This window comes from Geotrypetes seraphini, chromosome 12, assembly GCF_902459505.1.
Source record: "Geotrypetes seraphini chromosome 12, aGeoSer1.1, whole genome shotgun sequence".
In the NCBI taxonomy this organism is placed as follows: Eukaryota; Metazoa; Chordata; class Amphibia; order Gymnophiona; family Dermophiidae; genus Geotrypetes; species Geotrypetes seraphini.
The window spans coordinates 107,505,637-107,517,979 of record NC_047095.1 but is presented as its reverse complement, the minus strand read 5'-3'; the positions used below and the strand labels follow the sequence as shown (position 1 = coordinate 107,517,979).

General features: G+C 39.4%; 1 protein-coding gene across 1 annotated transcript in view; it reads right to left on the bottom strand.

The window, feature by feature from the left end:
* Positions 1-1,457, bottom strand: part of LOC117346261 (vomeronasal type-2 receptor 26-like) — a 49,080-nt gene extending 47,623 nt beyond the window's left edge. The window contains exon 1 of the mRNA XM_033915662.1: positions 1,336-1,457. Coding sequence (XP_033771553.1) covers positions 1,336-1,457 — 122 coding nt within the window. The remainder of the gene's footprint in view (positions 1-1,335) is intronic.
* Between the last annotated feature and the right edge of the window lie 10,886 nt (positions 1,458-12,343).

Here is a 12,343-nt window from a genome sequence, read left to right as displayed (position 1 = left end):
CAGGCAAAGTTATATCAGTCATTAGTAATGCGGAGAACACCCGTATGATAACCAGGAGCAGTTAATCTGCAGGGATGAAGCACAATGGTTGAAAATATTTCATTAAACCATTATATCTATGTGAATCAGCCCATCTTGAATCCAAGTATGCAAGAGGGACTGTTTTGAGTAGGTCACAGTGGAGTTGCTTTCATGAGGGCTGGGTAGAACAAGCCATATTTGGGCTCCAAGGTCTTTGAGATCCTACTGCATGGTGAGGAACATTTTACGCTTAGCAGCTGTAGTGGTAGCAAGATCTGGAACAATTAAAATCTTGCAACCCTGGTAGATAGAAGATGATTTGCTCTTCACGGTAAGCAAAATTTTCAGAGCCTGTGGGTATCACCAAAGTTTAGCAATTACAGGTCTTGGATACTTTGCAGTAAGATTCAATTTGGAGGGAGAGTGGTGGGCTCTCTCAAATTCCAATAGTGAAGAGAATTCAATGTCTATGAATTTCAGAATCCATTTAGTGAGAAATGAGAACATATCTTCTCGTTCAGTGCCCTCGATCAGACAAAGTATATGGATAATATTCCTTCGGCTCCTATTAGCCAGATCTTCAAGATCATGGTAAGTTTCTTAATGAACTCCATGATTTGCTGAATGTGAGATATTGATTCTTCAATTTTTTGATGTTCTGATGGTAAGTGCTTCAAGCCTTGTCCATTTGTGTATGAATCTCCTCTAATTCTGCTCTCATATCTTGAGAAATTGCCATATGAGCGGTCAGTAGTTCTTTGATTTTTTTGTAATTCAGATATCACGTTGTTATCTTCTGAATGAGCCATTTAAGAGCTGTCTTTTCAGGAGAAGATGGTAAAGATTTCAGCCATTTTAAACTAGATGGTGAGGGAAGCTGTGGTTCTCCTTTCCCTTTCTTCAAAGTTGCCATGTTATGAAAGAATAGTAGTTAAACGTACACCAGAGTACAATACCTGTAACTTTAATTTTTATTGTGCTGAGCATGGAAGCTCACTCACTCAAACAGCATGCAGAATGAGGTCACACCAGAAGTCAGTGTGTGGAAGCTCATTACTTTGCTAGAAAGATTTAACTTGCTATAATTTATCATGAGTTTGTGTTCAAAGAGGAAACCAAAAACCCACATGTCATTATAAATGCAGTAATATTGTATACAATAAAAGAATGAAAATGTAAACTCCTAATAAGAAATTAACCACCAAATATCCTTCATACAGGTTTAAGTTACATTTACAGTTCAAAGTCAACAGCTAGTCACGGAGCAACTCACAAATACTTCAGAAATGGGAGGTAATACACAATGCTACTTACATTGACGTTTTAAAAGATATGACGTTGCTAATGGATTTAGTTAACTCAACAGAGTATTGTTGAACAAATCCTCCAATTATAATATCCCCATCCATGTAGTAGCCATCTTCTTTAAAGTTCATATCCAGCTTAGGACATTGGTTCTCAATGGTTTTCCAGAGATCAGTGTAAAATATTAATAAAATCAAAAGGGGATGATGAGCTCCCATATTTCAAGGTAGGAAACAACTGCTTTTCCTGCTATGTCACTTTGGAAATTTTCTAGTGGATGAAATGTTCTACTGGACAGGTTATGCTGACCCCCAACTTTTCAATGTATAATGGAAGAAGTTTTAAACTGATACAAAGAAGACCCTTTGATGGACACAGATCACATTACAGATGTACCAGAGAAGCCGCCTCCTGATGCTGATGTGAACTCTGACCTGAGTGGGTGTCCTGCAGCTGTGTGAGCACCGTGTGATCTTTATAGGACTCTTCTCCTGAAAGGTTCAGCCTCAAGGGACATCAGCCAAACACCTGTGCATTTAATATTAAATATAGATTGTTTTAATTAACTTGTTTTTCTGAACATGACCTTGAAAGAAAAATGTTAATTTGAAAGTAGTGATTTGAGAGGAGGGTAATAATAGAGTCACACTTAACGATGCTCTCCTCAGTGTCTATGTAATTTATGGAATCAGTGCCTTAGTGCTATTCTTTTTTTCATAAATATCTTATTGAAATTTTAAAGAAAAACACAAATTGTCACTCTGATTTATAAACAGTTGTGCAGAATATTGTCCATTTTTATACATGACTAAAATCATATTTGTATTCAAATTTGAGATTTAAATATAAAATCATAATCACAGGGACAGAGATGGAGTCTGTATTATTGAAAGTATTTTTGGATGGAATTTGCAGTTCTACACCACCACCACTGCTGCTAATAATTTCTAAAGCTCTACCAGACATGTGCAGCACTGATATAGAAGAGCCAGTCAATGCACAAAAGATCTTACAACCTAGTCAGGACAGGCAAACTGGACAAGAAGGTGCATCAATACACAGTGCTCAGGTGGGGGAATTACTGAGGGAATGATATGACAGATATTGGTGCACACAATGTCAGTCTGTGTTTAACTCTGAATGATAGATTTTGCAAAGGTGGTAGCAATATTTTTATTCAATTTTCTATACCATTCTCCCAGGGGAGCTCAGACCAGTTTACATGCATTTATTCAGATGCTCAATCATTTTTCCCTGTCTGTCCTGCTGGGCTCACAATCTATCTAATGTACCTGGGGCAATGGGGGGGGGGGTTAAGTGACTTGCCCAGTGTCACAAGGAGCACCATGGGATTGAACCCACAACCTTGGGGTGCTGAGGCTGTAGCTTTAACACTGCGCCATACTCTCCCCCTACAATAATGCAGTAGTTAAGCTTCTTCTCATTAATAAAGAGGTCAAAAGGAGAAGTAGCAAATGTAATAGGTGAGTCTCAGAAGGAGATCAAGACGTGACATCATTTAGCACAACAACTGAGCACATGAATCTTTGGTTAAGGATATTTATTGTACTAATAGGAGTGTCCAACCTCATTCCCTTAATCTATTTATTTAATTTTCTTTACCGTTCTCCCTGGAGAGCTCAGAATGCTTTACATTAATTTGCTCAGGTTCTCTAGCATTTTTCGGTTCTTGTGTGCTCATAATCTATCTAATGTACCTGAGGCAATGGGGGACCAGGTGACATATCCAGGGTCACAAGGAGCAGCGTGGATTTGAACCTACAACGTCAGGGTGTTGAGGCCACAGCTCTAGCAACTGTGCCACATTTTCAGACATAAAATGGTCAAAGGAGGCATGGAAAATATTGTCTGCAAAGATGGCAAAATAAAGTTGGCAAAGCAAGGTAAAAATGTAATATGACAAAACAAGGTATGGTGAGACATAGCATGACAAGCCTTACCACTGAGCACATATTCTATTATTTGGCTGCTTTTACTTTTTTTAAACTTTTAAATCTGTTGGGCATTTCTTGCTATTTTATGTTTGCCAATTGATGATACTGAAAGACTCTTTCATAAAGATTGTGACTCTTGAGAAAGGCATGAGCTGCTGAAACACTGGCAGTGTTGAGTTCATATTCCATAAAGCACTTTCAGCTGAAATCCTTTGCAATTGATGACATCTTTGCTTCATGACTCTTGTGTGTGGAAAGAGTATTACAAAGCATGGTTAGCATAGTATGACACAACTTGGCAAAAATGATGACGTGTGTGCATGATGAAACAGCATGGTAAGCAGGATTGTGTCAACACTATTCAGTGCAGGTGAAAGGATTACTTGATGTGACATCAGACACCTGAATATGTCACAAAAATCTGTTTTTGCCCTTGAAGAAATAATGAAACTGTTGGGCAGTAACTTTTGATTCTCTATAGACTCAGATAAGGTATGAATTTTACATTTTGTTTTTGATTGCTTATATGGACTTTATTTTTTTGATTATTCTTTATTACTTAAATTAACATGGTAGTGGCCTAAGGGATCTGGCTAATTGAAATCTTAGTTCAATACTGAAATAATGGGGAAATATACAATGTTACTCTGTGATTCTGTTAATTGGCAAAATACTGATTATCACGGTTATTATGGTTTTGAATAAATATGAATTTATAATAGTGATGTGCTCAGACCTTAAACCCATTAAATAGTGAAATCACTACTTAGAGTTCAACAAGGGGGACCATCATCGCACTCACTAGTCCCCGACCCCTCCCTACGTAAACATATTCAGATACTCGATGGTACTTATCTGAATGGAGAGGTGTCTGTTGTTAGATTTAGTCCTGTTGAATCTCGGTAGTGACTGTGTTCAAACTAATAAAGTGCCTCTTAAAATCCTGAGGTGATTCTTATATATATATCTGCTTCATTCCCGTCTCCCCGACTCGAGTTTCGTCTTCTTCGTCGGGGAGGGACACTAGAAATGTAATCAAAAGTTAAATTTTTACTTTTTACTAATTTTTTAAAATTCTTTACCTCTATTCAATTGTGTATATGCAAAATAGTCCAAGCATAATTTATCAAAAAGTTAATTCACATTCAAACTGATATAAAATATATCAAAATACCTGATTCTGGCTCAATGAGACCAGACTCGTTCAAAATCTGCTGGCCATCTGACTAACTCTGTTGTGGCAATGCGTATTTAAGAAATCCTGAAACCGGAAGAGGCGGTGCCTTAAAGGCCCCGGATGTTAACAACGCCAGGGACATACATTCTATAGGGCCAACCACTCGATATCAGCGTTTAAGCCTTTTGGGTGCAGGGTCTGCCAGTTATAAATAAAACGCTGTTCTTTGTGAACCAGCGCTTTAGATATATCACCTTCAGTGTTATGTATCTGTGTTAACACTGTGTATCTAAGATCTTCCGGATCATGTGTTTTGTCCAACCAATGGGATACCAGGGGGGGCGGATACTCTGTTTCTTCTTATGTTACTCATGTGTTCTATGATTCGTGTTTTTATCATACGAATCGTTTGCCCTATATATAGTTTGTTACAAGGACATTGAATACAATAGATGACCTTTTTAGATTCGCAGTCTAAATGTACAACAGGTTTGTAGGTAGGGGGTATCCTGCTAAAGTCGTTAAGAGGGCGTGGAAAAGGGCAAAAAACTGTCACCGTTCATGGTTAATACAAGATAAGCAACATAAACAACAAGACCAAAATATAGTATGTGTTATGCCTCACAGCAACAAAAATAATGCCATCAAACAAATAATATTAAAGTACTGGCCAATACTGCAGTATCATACGTCACTACAAAATTATCCTAAATTTGCGTTCTCCAGAGCAAAAAATCTCGGTGAACAGCTAAAACATAATTTGTACCATCAGGACATCAGTAATAAATTACCTCATAAGCCTTGCGGTAAGTGCCGGGTCTGTCGGTTAGTATTAGATTCCGACCATATTGTGATACCAGGGTCGGGCGGACGCATTTTCAAATTACTCTCAGGGACAGACTGCGAATCTAAAAAGGTCATCTATTGTATTCAATGTCCTTGTAACAAACTATATATAGGGCAAACGATTCGTATGATAAAAACACGAATCATAGAACACATGAGTAACATAAGAAGAAACAGAGTATCCGCCCCCCTGGTATCCCATTGGTTGGACAAAACACATGATCCGGAAGATCTTAGATACACAGTGTTAACACAGATACATAACACTGAAGGTGATATATCTAAAGCGCTGGTTCACAAAGAACAGCGTTTTATTTATAACTGGCAGACCCTGCACCCAAAAGGCTTAAACGCTGATATCGAGTGGTTGGCCCTATAGAATGTATGTCCCTGGCGTTGTTAACATCCGGGGCCTTTAAGGCACCGCCTCTTCCGGTTTCAGGATTTCTTAAATACGCATTGCCACAACAGAGTTAGTCAGATGGCCAGCAGATTTTGAACGAGTCTGGTCTCATTGAGCCAGAATCAGGTATTTTGATATATTTTATATCAGTTTGAATGTGAATTAACTTTTTGATAAATTATGCTTGGACTATTTTGCATATACACAATTGAATAGAGGTAAAGAATTTTAAAAAATTAGTAAAAAGTAAAAATTTAACTTTTGATTACATTTCTAGTGTCCCTCCCCGACGAAGAAGACGAAACTCGAGTCGGGGGGACGGGAATGAAGCAGATATATATATAAGAATCACCTCAGGATTTTAAGAGGCACTTTATTAGTTTGAACACAGTCACTACCGAGATTCAACAGGACTAAATCTAACAACAGACACCTCTCCATTCAGATAAGTACCATCGAGTATCTGAATATGTTTACGTAGGGAGGGGTCGGGGACTAGTGAGTGCGATGATGGTCCCCCTTGTTGAACTCTAAGTAGTGATTTCACTATTTAATGGGTTTAAGGTCTGAGCACATCACTATTATAAATTCATATTTATTCAAAACCATAATAACTGTGATAATCAGTATTTTGCTAATTGAAATCTTAGGCCATGCTCAATACATCCCAGAATGCACCAGGAAGGGGCAGGCCCACCATTCACAAGATGGTGGGCCAGCCTGCTGGAAGCAGGAAAGATGGCTCTTCTTGGCCAACGATTTAAGGTAGGGGGTTCCGGGAGCTGGAGGGTCAGCGGGAGATATCTGGGTGGAGTGGGCTGGAAGGTCCAGTGGGGAGGATTCCCATGATGTTTGAGGGTGGGGGTTTCCAGCAGGAATGACTGGGCATCCCAACTGCCACCAATGTACAGGTGGTGGTGGTGGTTCTATCAGGAGGTACTGGGCATCCCTCCTACTGGTAGTCATCGGGGGTTGGGTTGCAGCTAAACTTATCACAGGAGGGAGATCCCTTGCCATAATAATCTTTGCCACAACCCAATTTTCTAACTGGTGCCTATGACATGGAGGCCGGTTAGAGAATCAGGTTATTAGGTGGTCTTAGGTGTCTGTCTGTGAGGACAGATGCAATTATCTATAGTACATCCATGTGTGATTCTTAAAAGCCACTTAGGTGTCTTCTGAGATGGGGCATCCTATACAGAATCTGGCTCTGGGTCTCCATCTGTTTAGGAATTTATCAATGACCACACAGGTCAATGATCTGGTCCATAAATGTTATTTCATATTATGGAAGCTTTTGCTCTATCAGACCTTATTTTAATGATAATTTCTTCCAATTATTATTTCAGTCAGTTATTTTGGGTATATTAGATTACTGTAATATTGTACATATGAGAGGCTTTCATAGAAATCTTTATCTACTTTGATTTATAAAATATACTGCAATATATACAAATTTTAAACTGAAAAAGACAGACCATATAACTCCTTGATATAGAGAATTGTTCTGGCTTCCTGTAGAGGCGAGAGTACTGTTCAAGTTAGGATGTTTATGTTACAAAGTTCTGTTTGGTAAAAAGATAATTGAACTGCTGGTGGAATACTGTATAACAACTGGACATGTGTTCTTTGATTTCAAATGTTTTATAATAGAACAGTTGCATGCTGATTTCCATAGAGGGGATATTAGACAAAGAATACATCAATGGAGCAACAATTAATTTTTACATTTTAAACTATTCACCCCAGAGGTTTAAATTTTGCAATTGAATGGCAGATGTTCTTCTAATTGGAGAACTCCTGTAGTATAATGTCATAATGTTGCCAGACATCTCTGTATGGGCTGATATGCTATGTTTTCTAAGTGCATGCTGAGAATGGATAGATCACCAATAGTTGCCACATTGTGAGTGGATCATTGCTTTGATATTTCCCCTGAAGATGTGTTCAATGAAACGATGTACTCCCTTAGGGATTTGAATTGTTTTTAACACAGATTTCTGGATGACCAGCATAAGATAACTGGTCATAGTTCTTGTGCTGTTGAATGTTATTAATGACTATGTGGATATTTTTTGTTTTATTATTTATTTATTTAAGTTGAATTTCTAGCTCACCTCCCAGAAAAGCCCAGAACGGTTTACATAAGGATGCAACTTCAGTTTTTGATGCCCAGTGAGGATTGGAACATTACTTTGTTACAACAAGATACATGTGAAGTTTTTCTGGTGCCCTATGACAGTTATGGAACCACTTTGTGAGATTGTATGTTTTATAAGTACCTGCTTGATTAGTGATTTCCAAGCCATTATTGGTTTTAACTGAGGTATTTTTCCTTCACTTGTGAAAAATTGCTGTACATATGGTCCTAACTTACTTTCCCTGGCACAAGAACAATGGACATTTCCCTTGTAATGAATGAATCTCTGATCTTTCATTATTTAAATTATTCTTATAGGTAAATAAATCCCAAAAGTAGCACCTTTGTTCCCGTACCTATCCTTAAGCAAGGAGTTCTAGCAAAAATGGTAGCAGAACGAGACTTGGGGGTAATCGTCAGTGAGGACATGAAGTCTGCCAATCAAGTGGAGCAGGCTTCGTCCAAGGCAAGACAAATCATGGGCTGCATACGAAGGGGTTTCGTCAGTCGTAAGGCAGAAGTCATTATGCCATTGTATAGATCCATGGTGAGGCCCCACCTGGAATACTGTGTGCAATTCTGGAGGCCGCATTATCGCAAGGATGTGCTGAGACTGGAGTCGGTGCAAAGAATGGCCACCCGGATGGTCTCGGGACTCAAGGATCTACCATACGAAAAACGGCTTGACAAATTACAGCTATACTCGCTCGAGGAGCGCAGAGAGAGGGGGGACATGATCGAGACGTTCAAGTATCTTACGGGCCGCATCGAGGCGGAGGAAGATATCTTCTTTTTCAAGGGTCCCACGACAACAAGAGGGCATCCTTTGAAAATCAGGGGCGGGAAACTATGAGGTGACACCAGGAAATTCTTTTTCACTGAAAGAGTGGTTGATCGCTGGAATAGTCTTCCACTACAGGTGATTGAGGCCAGCAGCGTGCCTGATTTTAAGGCCAAATAGGATCGGCACATGGGATCTATTCACAGGGCAAAGGTAGGGGAGGGACATTAAGGTGGGCAGACTAGATGGGCCGTGGGCCCTTATCTGCCGTCTATTTCTATGTTTCTATGTTTCTATGAGTTTGGCTTTACTTTGTCTCAGTTCATTTTAGGTAACAAGCCCTCAAACACTCCACATACTTTTAAATCCATTGTTCTAGTGAGAAAGTTTCCAATCCAGAACTCCTTTAAAATCAAATATCCTTTTTAAGCTACTGTCCAAATACTTCATCAAAGTATAGCAGAAAAGAGACTACACTTCCCTTCACCCATTTTCTTCTCTGCATAACATACTAGAGAATGCTGAAAAGTTCTCAGACAACTTGAAACTTCCACAATTCTCACTGACATGGTTCAATCAATGACCTGAAACAAGGTAAACACAATTGATTATCATTTGCAGAATCATAACAAAATACATTGGCATTGTTTCAGATCATTGATTGAACCATGTCAATGAAAATGGTGGAAGTTTCAAGTGGGCTGAGAACTTTTCAGCACCAACTCATAGTTGTTTCTTGCAGTTATAATACACCCAAAATCATTTTTTAAACTAAAATCCATGTTACAAGTCTATATCATCACACCCACAACCCACCATCCACATACCATGATTTTATGACTCTCTCATCTAGAAGCCACTTATTGCGCTTGTTACTATATATTGTGACTAGTCAGGCTCCATGCCTGCCAAGGTCCCTGTGGATGCCAGAAGGAAAAGGAAAAAGGAAACCCAAAAAGGGGATGCCCAGGGCCCAGACTCACCACTATTTAGATTTCCCTGAGCCTGCAAGCAACCCAGAGCCAGGGGCTGGGAAAAATTTATACAAACCTTCTTATGAACACAGTAAAGCTAGGACTCTGGAGTGTAAAGCCAGACCTTAGAGCAAGCAGAATAACTATTATCCAGGTCACCACCGGGGGTCCCAAAGAGAGGAGCAAGTAGGTACTGACTCAGGTAGAACAGGGCATGTCTCCCCCTTGAAAAGCCAGCAGTGCTGAACAAGTTGTTAGGAAGGATAGGGAGGAAGATTAGAGCTCTCTCTAAAGAGGAGCTGCCTGGCTCAAGTGAGGGTAATGTCTGTGTGCCTATGGAAGTGGATATAGCTGAAGCCACTTCAGAGTTACTAGCAACTGACCATGAGATGCCCATGGAGTTGCAAGATGAACTGACTACTGAGGATTTGTGTGGAGCTCCAGAGCTGATGGAAATAGAAGTGGCAACCAGTTCTAGCTGAGTCACAAGATTGTAAGTTTTTTTTCTATTATTGTTGGCTGGGATATTTTTCTGCCCCCAGTCACATTCATGGAATTCCTGGACTGTGCACTTTTCTGTAAAGCTGTGAGTGTTGTGGGGAGAAGTTTGCTTTCATCTGGGTGGGAATTATTAAAAGCAGTTAGTGCTTTTGCTAAGCAAACTTGAGACACTCCTCTTTGTCCAACCCTGCTATATTTTAGGCTGGAGGTTTTATATGGTGTTTGTGCTAGAAATGTTTGAGTGAAAATACATATTATCCAGGAACTGAACTTTGGTTCTCTGAATTGTGCTTACCTGAGCTCTGCTGAGAGCAGACTTGGGAAAAAGAAGCTTTATTGAAAAGCAGCTCTGTGAATGAGTGAATCACAGGGAGAACTGTTTCTATTAGGGGTGAAAATCCTGAATGTTCCCAGAATTTTCTTTCAAACATTTCTTTTTGTTATATGCAACTTTTTGTTAGTATGTTGGGAGATTGAGCCATTCTAAACTTTATTTTGACCAGTAAATTTTCTTTGTTACCATCCTGGAACTGTGTTGGTGGTTTTTGTATAGTTCCTTTAAACTAAGCAGGGTGACTCCTCTCTGGGTTACATGCCGGTGCAATTTTGGTCTGTGGCCACTGGAGGCACTGCCTAAAGCTCTGGTGCTAGCTACAATATGAATACCTTTCAAGTATTTCAGTGCCTGTATTATATCTCCCTACCCCTGCTCTCCTCTATGGTATCCATGTTCAGGTGAAAGCCCCATTCCCTATGTGTTGCCTTTCTCTAAACTGCTTCAAGACTAGTTTGTCCTTAGCCATATTCTACCTCCAAAACTAAACACAGTACTCCAAGTGGAACCTTACCAGCAATTTGTACAGGAGTGTTAACATATCCTTTCTTCTGCTGGTTTTGCCTCTATCTGCGTCTTTCAGTCACAACAGTTTATCACCTTGATATCATCAGACATTGTCAACCCAAGGTTCCTCTCCTGGTCTGTGGATATCAACCTCTTGCTCCTTGGCACATACAAGTCCTTTGGAACATTCTGGAAGATTTGAGTTCAGTGGATGTACACACATAGATAAGCAGCCAAAGATAGGATTGCCATTTGTATAGTTCAATTTAGCCACTTAGATGTGCAGGAACTAGCACTGAATATGGTTCATGACCGTATAACAATTTTCTACTCTATGGTCGCCATGGCTTGAATAAGGCAATGCTGAATATTGACCCCTAGATTTCTTTGTTTATGTCCACATTATTCAGTTTGCATTTGATCATCTTGTGAGCCTTCGGGACATTAAGGGAATTTTTCAAGTACCTTTCTTATTTCTAATCTTAATGTATATTTTCTGTAAACCGCTTAGAACCTAACGGATGTAGCGGTATATAAGAAATAAATTACATTACATTACATTAATGTGGTAGCAAGAGAACACTGGAATGCTCATTCCCTTCATATGACCCACCACCTTCGATTAGTACATGCTGACTGGCAAATTACTATGAAAATAATTTAATGCACAACTTTCTGATCAAATATTTTTCTCATATTATATGTGTGATAGCATTTAATGCAGTTTGGTAAAAGGGACCCTACATTTTTCTTAGGTCCTTCTTGCTATTCCTTTCAGGCCTTAGCAGAATAATATAGCATTTAGGGAAAAAAATACAACCCAACAGTCCAGTGCTGGAGGCTAAAATAGCAAATATCTCCACTGCCACCATGTTCGTGCCCTTGCTGCTCAGGTATGTAGGGATGAAGGAGATCCAGACACTGCAGAAGACCACCATGCTGAAGGTGATGTACTTGGCCTCATTGAAAGTGTCGGGTAGATTTCTTGCTAGGAATGCTATAATGAAGCTGATACAAGCTAGAAATCCCAGGTAACCCAGAACACAATAAAATGCAATTATTGATCCTTCATTACATTCAATTAGTATTGTTCCAATTTCTGATCTCATGTTAAGATATGCAAATGGGGGAGTAGTAAACAACCAGGCAAGACATAAAAAGATTTGAAAAAGGGAACAGGAAATAACTATAGAGTTAGAGACCCTGGAACCCATCAATTTATGGAGTTTGCTTCCAGGTTTGATAGCTTGGAAGGCAGTAACCACAGTGATGGTTTTTGCCAGTATGGAGGAGAGAGCAATAGAGAAAGTGATCCCAAATGTAGTATGCCTGAGAATGCAGGTGACATCCTCAGGATGCCCAATGAATAACAATGAGCAGAGGAAGCAGAGTATGAGGG